Raw genomic sequence first — 19,727 nt, 5'->3', positions numbered from 1 at the left:
TCTCCATTTGTTTCCAGAGGCTTCTGCAACCTTTTAAATAAAGCAGTAATAGGAAGATGGGGCATAGAAGAGGAAATGGTACCACAGCTAATGCTGAAAAGACCCAAGCCTCTCACCTGAAGCCATCTCTACCCAGTCCCAAGTCTTCCTGTTGCCTCGGAACAGTCACAAAACATGCTGGGAAGGGTAGCTTAAGTATCCAGGTGCAGGCTCTGTGGGTTCCCTAGACCAATTCTTGACCCAAACCTGACTTTACTCGTCTATCTGAGCTTACACTTGGCTAGAGGCCTAGGGATTTCCCCATTTTGCACATGTCAGACACTCTCCCTGGGAAGGAAAACGAATTAATTTGACACAAGCAATCAATCCCACTGGAATGTTTGTGCACACCGAGCCAAGCAGAAATGGATCCTGAAAGGAGCACTTCTGGGAGGTGACGGGAATTTTAATGCTGAAAAATGATACTGTGTCAAGAACCCAGTATGATGGAAGAAGCACACACATTTGTATCCAAAGCATGAGCAACACCACACACATGCACATTGCACATATATGCACACAGGCAGGCACACTCACCATCTTCATGGAAAAAGACGTCTGGGTATATAATTGTCTAGCCTTCCATCACTCTGTTTATGTTTTGTATTCAAAATGTTTTAAGAGGTTGAAGAATAGGGCAGTGCTAAACCCCTTTAAAGTAGAAAGCTAGAGGAGCCTGTGAAATATTCCTATGATTCCAATGTGATCCCTGTGGTGCCAGGCTTGGTGAAAGCACCCACAACCTCTAATCCCCCATAATCTCACACAACCCTCTGCCTTTGACCACCCTTCTCCCTTTGCCAGGAATTTCCTCCCGACCCTGTCACTCTGGATGAGGAGCGCATCTTCCAAATGCCATTCAAGCATCTCCTACTCTATGACCACCACCACATCTGCCAAAATAGGCTTCACCACTCCCCTGTTTGTGTCCCTGGATCCTGCTAGTGTAGTCATATTATATACTTGGAATGTTTCGATGTACTTTAAAAAAAACTAATTTGTTTCCCTCTATCAAAATATGAGTTCTCTGAAGGTCTAAAGAATGTGAGGGAAAGGAGATGGAGCTCTGGGTAGAAGGAAATGTAGAAGAAAGCCAAGACAGCAGTTCAATTACCCAGTGCCTCCTCTTGAGATGATGCGGTTGGGCTGGGTTTGCACATGCCCTAGGAAATGAAGATTTGGGATTGCTTTCACCATCTTCTCTAGGCGACTCAAAGGAAGAAAAGTTCAAGAACATGAGCTGGCAGGAAGATCATTTAATTAGTCCTCATGCCTCGAGAGAAGTGGTAGAGCAGCTCTGATGGAGCCCTGGTGAGGGCATTCTCTAGGGTGTTTAGACACATCCCTAATGACAGACTTGGGGTCCAAAGGAACAGGCTGAGAAGTGTAGGCTTGTCAACACAGACCCAGAAGTCCCAGAAACCTAGCCCTTCTTTCAAAAGGTTCTAAGGGCCAAAATAGTTTGAAGCTACTGCTGACTGTCAGGATGATTCTCCTCAAGGGAATTAGAGCCCTTGATCACCAAGCAAGGCTGTGGGGTCACCTGTGAGCTCTGGCACCAGGGGTCTGACCAAGCAGACTACAGCTGCTCAGACCAAAGGCCTCAGAAGGATGGAAAGTCTTCAGAGAACCACAGCATAAAGGTCCTGAGACCACTTACCACGGGGTTTCTATCCCTGCTGGCTTTACTGCTGTCCAGTTAGCTCAGAATGTTGAAGATGGAAGATACATTTGAGACTACCTAGCTCACCTCCCTCATTGTCTAAGAGAGGGAAAGGGGTTTACCAACCTCATCAATCAGAAAACTGTGCTCCTGACGCCCAGCCCCCCACTCTTTCCACTTGAACCCAACCAGCTGGCACCATCATTTGCCTGCTTCTTTGTTTTTTTTCTGTACTTTCCTGGCCCTCCTGTTTTGCCAGTCTCCCAGTTTCTGCCACCTTCACAGGGAACAGAGTTCTCATTTTCCCTGGTCAAATGAGAAACACTGCTCATAGCTACTAGGGCTACTTGAGTCCCAGAGCCCTGGAGTGAGAACAGTATGTAAAACACAGAAGTCTTCCTGTGTAAAAGAAGTGGAAGAGGACTTCCCTGGTGGCGCATTGGTTAAGAATCCACCTGCCAATGCAGGGGACACGGGTTTGAGCCCTGGTCCGGGAAGATCTCACATGCCGTGGAGCAACTAAGCCCATGCGCCACAACTACTGAGCCTGCGTGCCACAACTACTGAAGCCCGCGCACCTAGAGCCCACGTTCCACAACAAGAGGAGCCACCGCAATGAGAAGCCCACACACCGCAATGAAGAGCAGCCCCCGTTCACCGCAACTAGAGAAAGCCCACGTGCAGCAACGAAGACACACGCAGCCAAAAATAAGCTAATTAATTAATTTAAAAAAAAAAGAAGTGGAAGAATTTTGGTTAAAAATAACAGCAAATAAACAGCTCCAGCACAAGAGAAGCAGAGCAATAGGCCTAAGCTGGACTTCATTTTTCTCTTTTCTTATTATCTATTTCAATTGATCTTATTTAACACACCCTTTCTATAGAATACATGTTTGTGAAAACCTAGGCTGATGTTAAAGGAATTAGCTTTATTTGGAAAAAGCAAAACTGACTAGAACTGGCCATTTTAGGAGGCTGAAGAGACTCGGAAAGCAGATCCTAGCAAGGTAAGAGGGAACCCAGACCCATTAGAGGCCCCTAGCTCAAACATTAGTCATATTCACCAGACAGAAACGCAGGCATCAGCAGTGCAGCTCTGGAAGTAATCCATCACCACCCAACGCCCTCCTAAAGCTGGGAGCTCCTTGAAGACGGAGACTGCGCCATGCTCCCCTCTGGACCACAGTGCATGGGATGTAAGAAGTGCTCACCAAATGCTTGCCGGAAGAATTGACAATGCCGCGCTCTCGCATGCTTACGTGCACATAAACGCATACATGTATGTAGACAGAATCCCAGTGAAGGCAGTCTTAGAAGCCCCATTTCTAAACCTTTTTTTTCCCCCAAAATTATTGTTTTAACTAGGGTAACACTGTTTAAAAATACAATGTATTTTTCTCTCTTGCATGTCCTTACATACATTTAACCTCCCCCTTACTCTGTCAGAAGCATCTACTTGCCTCAGGGAAGATCAGGATAGTTTTAACAGCAGGCAAAGAGAAAGTGTCCACGTTCAGCTGTTGGCATCCTGGACAGGAATTTTTTTAGTGCAGCTTGAATTCTCAGCACATTCTTGAGGTGTAGGAATCAACGTATCAAGCTCCAAAATGGGTGTACTTGACCACAAAGATCATTCTAAACCAAAGGTAAAGAGTACTCAAGATGCCACATTAGGGAGATCCTTGCTACAAGAGAAGGAGCCCTCTCCCTCAAGCAGCAGGAGAACGTGGCAAAAACCCAGTCTAGGAGATGGGACACCAGGGTCCCAGCTTCCTCCTATCTACCACCTCAAGGCCCAACCAGGGTTTGGGGTGAAGGGGGCAGCTTTAGAATATAACATCCCAATAGGTGTGAAGGCACCTGAGGACCCTAAGGCCGCTCCTGAGGAGGCTGCAGGCCTCTAGGTCAATGGCTGCCATTCAGTCCCACACCCTGATCCACACGGTGTGGAGGTGACGGGATGAAAACACAGCACTGGCCAAGTGGGTATCTAGTTAGGCAAGCCAGGCGTACAGGTCCTGTCTTTTCATAGTTGGTACTGAGTAAGCTGGGGATCTATATATTTCTTCATCCCCTGATGATGGTACTCAGAGATGCTTAGAGAGCCACTGACTAGGCAGAGGCCTGGGGTCAGGACTAAGAGGGTGCCATGTGCGGGGACCTTGACCCCATAGGCAAATAGTCAAGACATGAATGTTAGTGCTGGGTATCAGCACAATACCCCAGAAAGCAAGACACCAGTACAGGGATCAGATCAGACCAGACCAGCCCCCATGAAGCAAAGATCAGGGGAATCCAACCATCATGCCACGGCTCCAAGCACCCCTCTCCCCCTGCCCCCGCCACCATCACCACAAGTTCACAGGTGCACCTCTACACACCCAGACCCAGAGAAGTGGGAAAACAGAAGAAAGTCGCAGTGAATGAGAAATTCACCGGAAAGAAACAGACATCCAAAAAGACCAATCGGGGGGGAGAAAAAAAAAAAAAAACACATGACATACTATAAACCAGCCAAGTTGGGGTGGAGGGAGATTAGCTCCACATTAGAAAATTTTAAAAGCTACATTTTCTTTGCACGTCTGGGTGATAAAGAGTGTGCAACTGAGCTGCAGTGTCACCCATCAGAGAGAAACCCACAGCCATTCTGGGCAGTTAGATGAACCGCTCTTCCACACGTCTCTTTTCCAAAAGCAAATGGAACGTATCATGAAACGTCTCACTCCATCTCCAGTGCTACCAATTTCCTACCAGACATGAAAAAATGTACAGCCTCAAACGCGGTACGGCTGTCACTCCCATCTGAGTACCCTAGCTCAGCTTTCAACCAGCTCAAAACTAAGGGAGACCCCAGAGAAAGGCAGCAAACAAAAACCCTTTTCATTGAGTCAGCAATTTTATTTGTCCAAAGAATTTTCCTTCTATTATCTCACTTTATCTCATACTACTCCTATGATGTATGGCAGGGCAAGTATGTTTACCTCTTTCTTCAGAGGAGGAAAGACAGGTTCCATCTGTAAAAAACAGACATTTTAACTGGCTTAGCCAAGTCACAGAGATAATTAGTGGTGGGCAGAATTGGAAACCGAGGTCTCCCAAATCACATCGTTGAATTCTTCTAGCCAAACACAGACTATGGCTTTTGCACACACAACCTAAAGCACTTCCATACCTGTGGTATTGGAATTAACTTTCACTCAAACCCACAAAACACATGTGGCTTTTTTTGGCTAATTGTGACTGCAAATCTGGCTCCTAAGTCACTTAAAGGCATACAGCAAAAAAAGCCAAGAATGGCCTCTACCATTTATTTAAATGTCATTAATAAAAGCGTCTGTAAACGTTGCACAGAAAATTAGCCTCCAGAGAACAGGACTGGCTGTTCTCCCTCCCTCCTGAGGATAAAAGCAGAAGAAACATCCTGATCTTACGGCTGTCTCACAGTCACCTTTGAAAACGATCAAATAATGGGTGACCCTTCTTGCTACTCTTTGGGCCAAATAATGTCCCAGAACAAACACTGGTCCTCAGAAAAGCTGGTTTATAAATGTCCATCGTTAGGAGAATGGTTAAATAAAATGTGGCACATCCACACAACAGAAGGTAACACAACTCTTCAAACAAATGAGGTAGAACATATGCACTGACATGGAAAAATGTCCATGATTATAAAGTGATAAAAACAAATTGCAGGGGCTTCCCTGGTGGCGCAGTGGTTGAGAGTCCGCCTGCCGATGCAGGGGACGTGGGTTCGTGCCCCGGTCCGGGAAGATCCCACATGCCCCGGAGCGGCTCTGCCTGTGAGCCATGGCCGCTGAGCCTGCGCGTCCGGAGCCTGTGCTCCGCAGCGGGAGAGCCCACAACAGTGAGAGGCCCGCGTACCCAAAAAAAAAAAACAAACAAACAAAAAAAAAAAAACAAATTGCAGAATAACAGGTATAGCATAATTCTCTTTTTTGTTAAAATATGAAAGAAAGCTATGCATTTGTATAAACACATATTTGTATATGTAGCAAGTACATACGTCCATTGAATTTATCTTAACATCAGGGAAAAGGAGGGAGAAAGAGCATTCACTTTTAACCATAGATCCTGTACTTCTATTTTGTGTTACTATTTCTTACAACAGTAAGTTGACACTTTACCCCTCCAGACAAGCAACAAATCCTCTGTCTTCTTACGTTACCCCATGTAAAGGGTACTGGCTTATGAATGACTCACGTCGCTCAACAGATACGTGTATACTGATATAACATACATTTGTATTAATTGGGGGAAATGGTTTCATTTAGGAAAAAGTCTAAATGTCTAAATAAATGTTCTATGAAGTATAAGAAAATCAAATCTCTCTAAATGAAACATTGTTTACCACTTACTTAAATTATCTTTTAGCTTATAGACAATAAACACATATTAAATGAATCAAGGAATGAGTGAAATTCCCTTTCTGATTGACTTCCAATTAGCCATTTTTTCCTATACTAGTCTCCCCCTAACCCAACAAGAGCATTAACTCTTCAGGAACAACGTGGGTAACATTTGTTACCCACCTTTAGCAGCCCCCTTAGTATCTGGCATAATACTGGGCACATTGCAGACACTCAGTCAATATTGATTAGTTGGTCCATTTGAATGTTTGAACTTCCCTATGTGGATTTTTGCAAAAGAAGGGTGCTTCTTTAGTTTTCCAGTGCCTATGGAATATTTGTAAACAAGCAATAAAAGGGATCCCCTCTAATTAATCCAGAATAAACAAGAGTTTTTCGCTATATTTCACAGTAAATATTGATTTCATAGGTCTTTTTGTTTGAGGTACAACTGCCTGTCCACAAAAAAAAAAATTCATTTCCTTAACATAATGTTTAATTATAGAACTCCCAATGACCTACACACCAATAAATAGCTCTCTAAAAAAGAAGTCAAGGCAACAAATACAAATCAAGCAAGTATCTGCAAGGCACTAAATTGAGTGTTGAGAAGAAGACAGACAATTCCAAAGCAAAAGGTACAGCCCACTTGGGGAAACCAGACATGACCATTTTCCAAGGCAGGGCTTCCAAAATGTCTTGGAGTCATCAATGTTGAGTAAAGTTCTGGTAAGAGACTAGTGTCCAAACAAGTCTGGTGCACACCTCACCTCCACCTTGGACCTCTCATCCAAGTCACCAAATAAGGACTCAAGAATCCTCTGTTTCCACCTCTACTCCAGAGGCTCCAGGGCTGAACAAGATGCAGAAGTCTGAACACCTAGCCCACTCTGAACTCAACTAGACAGATCATTCTTTAATGCAATTCTCACTCATTCTCCAGAGAATGGATCCAATCCGTCTCCTCTCTTCGCAGGATCTCAGCACCCCCTCAGTCCTTCAGATGACCTTGGTTCCCAATCCCAGAGAAGACTGAGGTCAGTTTTCTTAATGAGCTTAGTAAGGGCTCTACTGTCTGACCTGTACACGTGACCTGAAAACCACCTGGTCTTTTCCCATAGCCACAGAGGAAGAAGTACCCCTCCATCCCAGAGATAACCTCTTCGCCTGGGAATTCTCATCCTTTGCTGACTTTTGAAGAAGCTGGTGCCCATTCTGGTACCCCACCCCCACACATACCACCTTCTATCACCTTCAGTGTCTACCACTACCTCCTCCCATGATTTTTTCAAACACTCAAAGATTTTTCTCTCTCTTTAAAAAACAAAACTTCACTGGACCTGATAACCTTTAAAAAAATTTTATTGAAGTATAATTTGCATGCATAAAATTGCACATAAGTCTACAAATCACTGCAAGTGCACAAACAGATCTCACCTATCATCAAGAAACGAAAGAGTACCAGTACTCCCAAAATACCCCTTCAATTACCATCGTATTAAGTCTCCTTACTTTTATTACCAAACCTCTTCAACAGTGGTCTATTTTCGTTTTCATCACCTCCTCATCTATTTCAGCATAAGCATCCCGTCTTCAGTGAATGCTCGCCACACGCATGCAGGTGAGGCTGTTGATCTTTCATCATGTTCTCAATGTACAGCATGCAATCCTTTGTTCGTGTGTCAGGCAACCCCACCAGACTGTTATTCTCCATGTGGGAAAGATGATTTCTAACTTGCTGGTGTAGCCCCAGTGCCTGGCACTTATTAGGTTCACAGCTGGTGTTTGACACTTGAATGAATGAATGCAAGCATGAATGAAGAGATCCACTCACTTAAATCTAGTGTTCGCTGAAATTGATCAGTCTTTGTCCAGTTCTCATCAAAAGTAATCATGATATTTAGCTGTCAAAACTCAATGGCTAGGACCATGAAGAATGACTAAAAAATTATACTGTTCCAATAGTTGGTTAAGCATTCTCTTTATATCCAAGTATTTGAGCCTGTTATGTGCCAGTGGACTGGGATACAGAGAAGAGACAACATCTTGCACCCACCCTACAAATTAAAGCTGTGACATCACTCCCAATGGTACTCTGTCCTTCCATGGCCACAGACCCAACATGGAGTCCTGCCAATCTTTTCCCCTAACTGCTCCTAGAGATACTCCTCCCTCTCCCCACAATCTCCTTTCCAGGAGAATAAGAAGTCAGAGACAGGAAACCCCCAGGAGCCCCAGACCCCTCCCCCAGTCCCCTTTTGTCACATCCAATTAACCATCTGCCAGTCTCCTGGGTCTCCCTCTAGGCCCACTGTCCAGCTGCCAACTGAACACTGTGTTTCCCCACCCCCATTCCCCATAGATGCCCATTGTCCCCAGGCTGCAGGGTAAGAGTGTAAAACGCAAGGGGTGTAGGCACATTCCCAGACCCTGTCTGCCATACCCTGGAATAACTGTAACTGCAAGCTTAAAAATCACATCCCTACCTACCTAACTATGCACAAGGAAGGGAGGAAAGAAGGAAGGAAGCAAGGGAAGGAGGAAGGGAGGGAGGAAAGATGGGGAGGGTATCGCAGGGGAGGGGAGTGGAGAGGAGGAAGCAAGCTACTGAAGCATAATTTTCATGATTTGGAAATTCTAACTAATAATATATACAATATAGTTTTACTAGTAATATTATATATAGTCATATTCTATTACTAGTAATATAATTCCATTTCTATTACTATTTACAATATGAATATAACTATCACAATCTATAACTACCAAATCAAGTGATCCTGATAGGTAAGATTTTTTTTCACCCATTTTACTCATGAGGAAACTGAAGCTCAGAGAGGCTGTACCTTGCACAAGGTCACACAGCTAGTAAGTTCCTGTACTAAGACTCTATGATTCTGAAACTGAGCCATATCTAAGGAAACTCCCACCTCCTCCTGCTCTCGGAAATATAAACCCAGTCCCCCACAGCCCACCTTTTGGAAACAGGAACCCCTGGATTCCTACTTCCATCCCCTAGAGGGCCATATAAGATGCCTCACTTGATGACAGTTCTTGGGTTTGCCCCTAAAATGAGAGCTGAAGGGAGTACTTTGGGGCCAAAGGAACGGGTGTGCTCATTGGCATCTTTCCTCTGGTGTGAAGGGTTCCTCTTCATGGAGAAAAACGGGACAAAGGCTCCTCCATGACCCCTGGTCTGCTTCCTCTTTCTTCTAAAACCTCTAGAGGCATTAAGGAAACCGAAAATTCAAGAGCAGGTCCATCCCTCACAGAGACAGTACCCGACGGCCAGGCATGACCCCTCCTCAGGAGGCTGCCCCTACACCTTCTTGTCTGAGTCCTCCTCCTTCTGTCCTGTCCTCACTCACCCTCCACTCCACCCCCAACTTGCCTTTCTGACTCACACTCTGTAGGAGGTGATTCTGCAGACCCCTCTACAGCCTGAAGCAAATCCCACCTCAGCCTGCCAAAGGAAGCCACTAGCGCTTCTAAAACGATTGCTATTTTGGGACCTCCCAGCCTTGCTTTCTAGCTTCTCTGTCCAAGGGGCCTTCTAGAGCCACACCAACCCAGCTCACCCATTTCACAGCTGCCTTCAGCTTGAACTATCCGCCCCAAGCACAGGACCACAAGCCCCTGGGTCTCCAGGCCAGCTGATGCTCTCTGTGCTGGGGCTGTTGACCAAGCACATTGTGCCCTCAGCAGAGCTGCTGGCCAGCCTACTACTTTACTGAAGTCCGCCTTCCCCCAGTCTCCTCCTCTGGCCAAGGCTCACCCCCCAGCTACCTTGAGATCCACCCTTACAGGCTCATCCAGGATCTACTTCCTTCAACTGCTCCTCTTTTCTAAATATTCATTCCCTTCCCCAAGCCTGCATTCTCCCTCCTCCCCACCCGTAGGTATTCACAGATCTTCCCTACCTAAAAAAATCCTCCCCTCAACTCTGCTACCCATCTCTAACTACCTTATTATTTTTAACCTTCCCTTCACAGCCAAACCTTTCCAAAGAGTCATCTATATGCACTCCCACCACTTCCTCCCCACCCACTCACTCCCCATTTCCCTTGAAATTTGAATTCCACCTCCCATACACAAGTGAAACTGTTATTTCAAAGGTTACCAGTGATCTCCCAGTTTCCAGAACCCACAGGGTTTGCTCAGTCCCCCTCTCCCTCAACCCCTCTGCAGCATTAGACCCTATTGATGACCGGACTGTTTCCAAGCCCTGCTCTCTCCTGGTTCTCTTCCAGCCCTTCACTTGAGTCTACAGCTCTGTCCTTGGCCCTCTGCCCTTAAGACTCTATATGCTTTTCATTTATTATCTCATCTATTCTGATAGCTCCAGCCACAACTTCTTACGGATATCTCCCAAATCTATATTTCAGTCTCTGGCCTCCCTCCAAAGCTCCAGCCTCCCTCCGCTATCTGCCTACTGAATCAACACCTCCCTAAGCTATTGCACTGACACCTGAAAAGCAACACGTCCCAAAGTAAATTCCCAAATCCTGCCTCTCCTCCTGCCTCCCCACAGCTGCTCCTCTTCTTCCTTAACTCCTAATTTTCATTTAGGGTACTTCCATCCTCCCCAGTCACCCAGCTCTAAGAGCTGGAGTAATCTTTGAGTCCTGACTCTTCCTTAACACCTCTACATCCAAGTTACCAAGTCCTGTAGACGCTACATCCACGAGCTCCCTCATATCCATCCCCTCCTCCCCATTTCCACTGTGCCATCTCAAGTTCAGGCCCTCCTAACCTATCACAGTGGTCTCCCAATCCAACCCTGGCTAGCAGTTCCTCCCCCATTCCAACTGACCCTCTGCAGGACTGCCAGATTTATCTTCCTCATCATGTCACCACCCCATTCAGACACTTTTAGTGGCTCCTGAAAGCTAACTGCAGAAAGACCAAACTCCTTGGCCTGCCATTCAAAGCCCTTGATTATCTAGGAGTCCAATAAAGGTTTAATAAATGAAGCAGTCAATCAACTTGGTCCCTACCCACTTCTGATTTTTATCTCCCATTGATCCTCCACCTGAATCCTCTAAGTCACACAAACTGGACCACTTACTGCCCCCAAATATGCCATGGATGGTCGTGCCTTTTTCTAACACTGTTCCAATACCTTCTGTCTTCCCCATCCAAATCCTACCCATCCTTCAGGTCTCAGCTCGAGAAGTATAGCTACTTCCTTGAGAACACAGTTCATCTGCCACTTTTCACTCTCCTTGTTTATCCCTCATATCTGTGTTTTCTAGCTAATAACCAGCTCCCTTCTAATAATGCCATGGGACAGAAGGGGAAGAGACAAAGCTAATTCTCCAACAGTTTCTTACTTCCCTGTATTAATTCCTCTGTTCTCCCAGCTAATTCCTTCTGTTCCCTCACTTCTCAGCAGACACGATTTCAAGCAGCTCTATTGATCCAACAGCCCTGTGGCTGTCAATCACTTCCTAGTTCTTTTGCTGCCAGTCATTCACACTCAAAGGCGTGGCAGGAGGAGTCTGAACTGCACGCAGACAGAGAAGGAGCGGGAAGGGACTGATTCACTGCACCCACCTGAGGCTCAGTGGAAGCAGGAACCCCATTCTCGCTGGGCTCCTCCAGATGGCATGGGGCCATGTGGGCCAGGGTCTGGGGAACTGGCATTTATATACTTTTGTGGAGGAGGAGAGAACAGGAGTGCCCTGATTTGTTGTAAGGAGGATGCCCCATCCAGTCCCTTCGGGAAACCAAATTGAGAAGGATTGAAAAATGTCCCATGAAGGTCAGATTAAATAAGATAATACTTGTCAGAGGTGGTACTTAGAGTAATAGAATGTTTGATTTGGAAGGAACTATCTACACGTATTTGGACAGAATTGTACAACTTATAAAGACCTCTCACACACGGTATCTCATTTGAGTCTCTCAACAGCCCTATAAGGAAACTGGGTGGTGGGGCGCACTATCCTCATCTTACACAGATGTTACTCACTTGCCCAAGTCATGCAGATAAGTAGAGAGCAAAGGGGAGGGTTCACCTCCTGCTCTCTTGCCTGACCTTTTTGGCCTCTTTCACAGGCTTTTTCTCCCTTTCCCACCCCTTAAATTCAAGTGCTCCCTGAGGGGGGTATTGTAATTCTATTCATTTTCCTTCCTGCTCCATTTTCTTTCTTGCAATGATTTTATACACTCCCAGAGCATAGTACATGGCTGCACTAGGAACTCGATAAATATTTGTCAAACAAATGATTAAATTAATGAATGAAAAAGAGCTGAGGCCCAGACCCTAGCCTTCTGATTCCACCCAGGCTCCTGCACCCCATCATGACGCCTCTCCAGCACTCCTGCCGCCCCGTGTCAAAAACTCTGCACAGTACCCCTTCTGGAGATTGCCTCAGCCTCTGTGCCATCACATTCGCTTAATAATAAAAACAACAGGAACAGCTAGTATTTCTTGTGCTCCTAATGTGGGTCAGAAACCACTAGATGCTTTTTACACATGTTTTTCCTATTTAATCCTCTCAACCTGTGAAACAAGCATCCTTGGTCCCATTTTGCAGAAGACTGAGGATGACATAGATTATATAATTTACCCAAGATTCTGCCCCTGGTTAGTGCTGAGCCTATCTGATCCAAAGCCCATGGTCTTCTGGCTATAACCAGGGTCTCTCAGCCTCAGCACCACTGACATTTGGAGGCTGAAGAATTCTTGTCCTGTGCATTATAAGATGTTTAGCGGCACCCTAGACCTCTACCCACTTGATGCCAGTACAAGCCCCCTCCCTGAGTTGACAACCCCCAAAAATGTCTCCAGACATTGCCAAATGTTTCTTGGAGGACAAAACTGCCTCCCATTGAGAACCACTAGACTATACCATACTGCCCATCTCCAGAAGTAAACTACCAAGTTCCAGAACCAGAAAGAAGTTGGAAAAATAAAAGTGTTCATTCTCCAACGTCTAAAAAGGACCTCTAGTTCACCTGTTCTAGTGTTTTATTGACACCGACAGTCAGGAATATTTTTTGTCACTTCTCACCTAATTTCTTTCTGTAGCTTCAGTTTATTCCAACACCTCTTCCATCCCCAAGGGATTATCAAATACAATTGGACAGAATGTGCCAATAATTGAGTTCTTGATGATTGGTGGCACAAGGATAAAGCAAAGCCCCCCAAATATTATGGAGGTGTACCTAAATGTTGTTGATATGTTCTAAAATATATTAATGTAGAAATAGCCTTCCCTCTTCAGAACAACAAAGTCCTCTCAATACTCCATCAAAAGTTCTTGGGAAATGGCGTGACCAAAAGCCCAAATCATGATGGGCTTAAGTGGAGGAGAATCAAGAAGGAATGGTGAATATTGAATTAAGTGTCACGTTCACATTCTGGAGCATCAAACACAACGTCAAAAAGAGATGTTTTCCTTTGCTGCAAAAGAGAGCTCAGGAGGTAAAAGACTCTACCCCTTTTACGGTGCCTGGCAATGCCCAGACAGGGTGACATTTACTCAAAAAACTGCACACCAACATAGGTTGTTATTCCAAGTCAGATCTGGACCTGACAATGACCAGTTCTCTGTCTAGGTGGGATGGGGTTTTTATCTGAGAAAAGTCTAAAGAGTTGTACACTGAATACCAATATATCACCACCTAAATTCAGCAACTGCTTATATTTTTCTGTGTTTGCTTTATCTGCACAGGGGGGAGACAGTTTGTTTTGGTTTGGTCTTGGTGAATCACAAGCTTTTTAAAAGATCTTTTAAAGAACAAATCACTTCATTGTATGAAAAGGATAAAAACAATACAATACCTCTGATGAAGTGAGACAATGAGTATAGACAAGTGAGTGTTTATGGAATTCAGAGGAGAGAGTTGGTCTTGTGAGCTATGAAAGCTTCCAGAAGAATGTGGTGTTAAAGTCTTGACGAGTAAGTTGCATTTGTAGAGTAGGGGTGAAGGGGTGGATGATTCAAAGGGAACATGAGCCAAAGTGCCCTTGGACGTGAGAAGAGCAGGCTGGCTCTGAGGTGTGAAGGACAGACTTGACCCTGAAGGCACTAGAAAGTCACTGTAGGTTCATAAACCAGGTGTGACGGAAGTAGTTCAATCTCCTTTAGGAAGTGCAATGTGCCTGCAGATGCCAATTGGAGTGGGGGTGAGAGAGCAGAGTCCAAGGGCCAAGGATAAAGGGCTAGTGAGTCCATGAGCACCATAATGGGTCTCCTGGCCTAGGGCAGAGGCCCTGAGGATGAACAGCATGGGCTCAGTATGAAAGATAACAGAGTTTGTTAGAAGATTGAGATTCCTCAGAGACAATATCAAGGTGCTAAATATCATGACTAGGAAAGGGAAGGTGCCACTTATAGGATTAAGGAAGACAAGAGGAGAAGCTAGTTTAGGGACTTGGAAAGACAGAGCTGAGTTTGAGGCTGACCAAAGTCCAAGTAACAGCAAACAGTCCAGTTAAAAATGTCTGGACTCACAAGACCAAAGCTCAACAGAAAAAAGATATTTCCACATCAATCTCATTAAATTTATCCTCTGAACTTTCTTCCTTTGAGTCTTATAGAAGGAGGTTTCTCCTCTGCTCACCAAAGTCAAGATTTTCGCTAGGGAACCTCCTCTTGTCTCACCTCTTCAGGTATCTAACTCAAAAATCAACCAAGCATCTTCAGTTCTTCCTGCCCACAATCTCTCTCCCTTCCACAAACAAACCTGTTCTGACTCTCCGACCAAAAAATGAAAACCCCTTTTCTTGGTACTAACATGCCATCTGACTAGCACCCAAACTCTTTTTCCTTTCACTGGTAAATTCTGCAAGTAATTGATTCCTACCCACCACCCCAAATCCCTGCTCTGAATGCCTCTTCTAATACTGTGCTCCCAAGAGCTCCTAGTGGCTTTCTTTTTATCACATCCAGAGACACTTGACCGGCACTCCTCTTATTCAACCTGTCTGCAGCCTGTCATCACATCAGAACCCATGCTGACTCCCTGGGGTCTCCAGGATCAAGTCTCCTTTGCTGCCACTTCCTAAACAAGGGTTTCTCCCCCAAATTCTAACTTTAGCCCTCTCCTCTTCCCTCCACCCCCTCCCTCTGAGGGCTGATGCATTCACAAAGCTTCAGCTGCAGCGAGCCTTGATTCAGGAGGCTTCCAAGACCACAATGGCAGCCCTAACCTCCCACCTGTGCTCCTGTCTGAAGTCCCGTATCTCCCACAAACCAGCTCCACCTGGATGCTCCTCAATCGCCTCTAATTTTCCACATCCAAAGCTAACAGCATTATCTGCCCTGCAAATCCAGCTCCTGTCCTCAATCAGAGTGCTTCAGTCAGGATACTGTTAGTCCTCTATGCTTTAAACCCAGCTACTCCCATTATTCTCGAGGGCTTAATTTTCTTTCCCCCCTACAACTAGTTTGTCAACAAATACCCACATTTCTGCCTTTGACAATGTCTCTCAGAGGGGTCCCTGAGTCCCCGTCCTTTCTGCCACCAACCCAGACCAAGCCCCTCTCCCTCAGTTCCAGATCACTTTTGCATTTGGATCCTTTCTCTCTCTTTCCACTTCATCTATCATATGACCCCCAGATTAACCTTTCCAAATACCACTTTCTTCAGGACATGCCCTTGCTCAGGAACTAAAGTGACTCCCTATCAGTCCTGAATCAAATCCAATCTCCTCTCTTGGGCTCCCAAGATTCTGCCTATCTGGCCTTGCCCTACTTACCCAACCCTGTTTCCCATTCCTCCTTACCCTACACCTTCTACTCAGTCTTCCCAGGATCCTCAGTGTCAATGCCTCAACCTCCCTGAGCTTTTGCCCATGATTCTCTTCCCACCCTCCATCTCCCCTTCAAGGGCTACCCTCAGTTCCACTCCTCTGTAGTTCTGCCAACTTTTTATCTTATAGCACCATAATGTTCAGCAAGTAATTAATCTCTAATTGAGCAGTAATTGTCAATCTTCTTTTAAAAGCTCTTGGAGGGTAGAAACCAATTTGAATATTTCTTTGTATCCCATAGCACCCTGGACAGCAGAAGGGTCCTAGTAGAAGCTGAAAAGACCTTGCTGGTTTTCTATTCCAACTGATTTCTATTCCCAGTTCTGAGTTCCCATATTTCCCCTCCTCTGCCTCATAACCATGATCAATAAAATTATTGTGACACACTTTCCCAGGCGTGGATCAGAGAATTCCCAGAAAGACAACACAGAATACACCAATCTATAAGAATAATGGTGGGGACAGGGGGTGTGCATGGGTGTTTCTTTCTGTCCGTGTACATGTATGGATGTAGGATTTGGGGAATGTCACAAGAACTGAAATACCAAAATAATCAGAAGAGGACAAGTAAAGAACCAAAATGACAGAATAATTGGAAACATGCCTAATTAGAGGCACAGTATGCCAGGGTTTTGACAAAGCAATTGCCAGTGTGGTCTCTGTGTATGCAAAATCTTCCATCAGAAAGTAGGGGGTAACCCTGGCACTCGGGACTTTGAAAATGTGTTTGGAGCTTTTTCAACTGTTCAACTAAATAAATTTATCATCTGTCCAGCCTACCAGGTGTAATGCTATGTTCCATAAAGATGGGGACTCAGAAGGGAGACGATTAAGAAATATGGCCTTTTCCAGGTGTAAGAAGCCCCAGCAAAAGCCCAGGCTAGAGACTGGAAGGGGGTAAGATCAAGAAGCAGAGCACAGAGGACCACTCAGGGTGGGTGGTGGTCCTAGACCCTACCACAAACAGTCTGCACCCCCTCGTACAACTTGTTACAGGTCGTCAGTCATTTCCAGCCTTATGCGCTGAAGATTTCACCCTTCTCTGATTCAAAGTGCACATCAGACCTGGGCCCCCCTCAACAAGGCTGCCTGAGGAGGAAGAATATCCCCAACAGGATTCCATAGGAGAGGGACCCAGTCTGCTATTTACTCTGTGATTTGAGCCAGGGCTAGACAATGTAAGCCCCATGTTGTGTTTTTAAAGGCCCTGGGAGAAGTAACACATTGGGCCATTATAGGCCATTAACACCATTAACACTGTGTGAATTCATTGGTCAGAAATTAGCAAGCCTCCAGAAACTGAGATCTGCTCCAAGGGCCTGGGACAGAGAATCGACGGGATCTAGTGTTTGGATGGTAGAAAAGGCGGAGGAGGAGTGGATGCCGAAGATAAAGATGGGTCCAGAAAGGGGAGGTGGGAGAGCCCACACTCCAAGAGCTCTCCCCAGAGCTCAGAAAAGGCAGAGTCCTGTGCCAGACGGGAGGCAAAGGGTGGATGGCAGGGGTGTCGGTGGAGACGTCCTAGTGCATGTTTCCAGGTATCACGTAGCCCCCAGAACCTCTCCCCTAGATAATAAACTAAGGTTATCAGGTCAGGCACCTCTTTAGAATTCCTGCTTTGGTTCCTGGGCTGTGTGAGTGAGTGAGTGAGTGAGTGAGTGTGTGTGTGTGTGTGTGAGAGAGAGAGAGAGAGTATGTGAGACAGAGAGAGAAAGGGGGGGATGGGGAAGGTGTATATTAGAATCCACATCTGGGGAAAAGGAAGGAGGGAGGCAAGGCTGAGCCCTGAGAAGCAGGATAGGATAACAGGGGCTCCCTCTGCTTTCTCCAGGTCAGCTCCTATCAGTTCCTATCCTCCAGCTCTTTCCTCTTCAGACCAACTAGAAAATGAACATATGGGCTGACCAAGTCTTGACTTCCAAAGCCACAAGTCTCCCCAACAAAGCACCCCACCCCTTCCCTCAGATGACCTCCAGGGCAAGGCAATGAGGTTAGGAAACAGATGGGTGCGCAGGGAATCTTCAAAGCCGACCTGCTCTTTGACCCCATCAGTTCACGTCCTCCAATCCAATTTACAGAAAGAGGGGAGATGCCCAGGGTCCCCATAACTTACTGGACTCTTCGGGAAAAAGATTCCAGACCACATGGTTCCAGACATGGAAGATGGGGAGCTCTACCTACCGAGTTGGTGGAAGCCACAGGTAAAGAGGAGATGGAGAAACCCTGGTCATCAGAGAAACAGGGCCACAGGTGGTGGCAGATGAGGGTGGTCGGTTCTGCTCTGGGAAAGGGGCTGTGTAGCCAAGGAACATGAGGAGCTATAGACCTGGGGGCTGGGAAGTGGCAGGGGCCGAAAATAGCCGTTAAGGCAGATCTGGGGTCGGGGGCGGTGCTCTACATACCACAGGCAAGCAAAGATTCAGTGGGTGTGTATGAGGGGGACGCTAACTCACACTTCCAGGAACGAGTGATTCTTATGAAAAGCTCATCCGTTCCCAGAACTGGAGAAGAGGAGGACAAGGAGGAGGTCCCAGGCGCCCACCGCCCTCCCTGCCGGGTCTGCCTCTCAAGTCTGAGACTCTGGCTCCCCACACGCACCAGGCACTACAGTCCTCGGTCTGCCCCGCTCCCGACTGTCAGTCTGCAGCCTGCGCGACTCCCGGTCCCCACTGTCCCTCTTTGCACATCGGGGCCGGGGGCCGCCGGCCGGAGAAGGGGTGCCGGCCCAGGGCGGCGGGAGCCGGGCTGACAGGCGCTGGGGGGAGGGGGCAGCCGAGGGAGGGGCGGGGGACGCCGGTAGCCGGAGCGGCGCACTGCAAAGTGATCCAACATCGCCCCATCCCCGCGCTCCGGGAGAAGGCGGCCCGAGGGGACCGCCTCTCGCCTCCCCAACACAGACTCCCGCAAGTGGGGTGAACGCCGAGGGGCGCCGAGCTCCCAGCCCCCACCCCTCCCCAAAATGCAACCCGCATTGCCATAACAACAAGAATCTCGGCCACTCCAGCCCCGGCGACGAAGGGGACTGCCCCCCAACACGCACACCCCAGCAACAGCCCTCCTTTCCCAAACTTGTCCAAGACGCCGCATCCAGGGCAGCAGCCTCCTCCCCAACCCCCCGCGCCCTGCCCAGCTTACCTGTCCGGAAAAAGGCGTCCACGTCCGAGTCGGCGGCTCCTCCTTCCTCCGCTGCCCCCTCCGGGGGGTTCATGACTGGGGGAGGGCGTCCGCGGGCAGCCGGGGGCCGGCGAAGCCTGGGGCCGAGGGCTGCTCGGCGCCCTGTGGGCGGAGGGCGCGGGGCGCAGCGGCCGCGGCCGCAGACCCGGAGGACACCGGGCTTCAAGGGCGGGCGGCCGGCCGGGGTGGCAGGGCTAGGGCAGAGGACGCCGAGGCTCCCTCAGGCAGAGGCGCGCGGCGGGCTGGGGGCGCCTGCTGCCGGCTCCCCCATGGTCCCCCTTCCCCGGGGGCGCTGGCCGCCTGCGGTCTGGCCGGGGCCGGGGTACGAGCTGCCTGGGCGCCCGCTCTCCCTCAGCGGCGGCAGCTGGCTCTCCTCCTCACCCGTCTGCCTGTCTCTATTGTTCAGCCCTGCTAGTCTCTCCTCTTTATTTTTCCTCCTCCCTCCCACCCTCCCTGTCTCTCTACCTCCTCCCTCCCTCGCTCGACCGCCCGCTCGCTCTCAGCTTCCCTCCCTCGCTCGCTCTCTGGCTCCCCCTCTGGCTCCCTCCGCCGCCGCCGCCGCCGCCGCCGCCTCGCAACTCCTCCCCCGGCTCCCGCTCCTCAGTCCCAGCCAACAATGACCCGGGCAGCGACGAGCTCAACTAAAGCTCCGGCCCGGGCCGGGGTCTCGCCGCGGCCCCCCGGCGGCGCGGACGCCTCCCTCCCCCGCCTTCCCGCG

General features: G+C 47.8%; 1 protein-coding gene across 7 annotated transcripts in view; it reads right to left on the bottom strand.

Moving 5' to 3' along the window:
• The window catches only part of KALRN (kalirin RhoGEF kinase), a 637,474-nt gene extending 618,046 nt beyond the window's left edge, over positions 1-19,428 (bottom strand). For 4 of the 7 annotated variants that reach the window (XM_027106834.1, XM_027106844.1, XM_027106853.1 and 1 more), the window contains exon 1: positions 18,971-19,428. In XM_027106834.1, coding sequence (XP_026962635.1) covers positions 18,971-19,043 — 73 coding nt within the window. In that variant the 5' untranslated portion in view covers positions 19,044-19,428. The remainder of the gene's footprint in view (positions 1-18,970) is intronic. The other 3 variants (XM_027106826.1, XM_027106818.1, XM_027106809.1) reach the window with 2 other exon arrangements.
• Positions 19,429-19,727: the final 299 nt, after the last annotated feature.

The sequence above is a fragment of the Aethalodelphis obliquidens genome, unplaced genomic scaffold, assembly GCF_003676395.1.
Source record: "Aethalodelphis obliquidens isolate GAN/ISIS:26980383/991018 unplaced genomic scaffold, ASM367639v1 scaffold1, whole genome shotgun sequence".
In the NCBI taxonomy this organism is placed as follows: Eukaryota; Metazoa; Chordata; class Mammalia; order Artiodactyla; family Delphinidae; genus Aethalodelphis; species Aethalodelphis obliquidens.
Note: the sequence above shows the minus strand (reverse complement) of the source record. Positions and strands in the feature narration are given on the sequence as shown.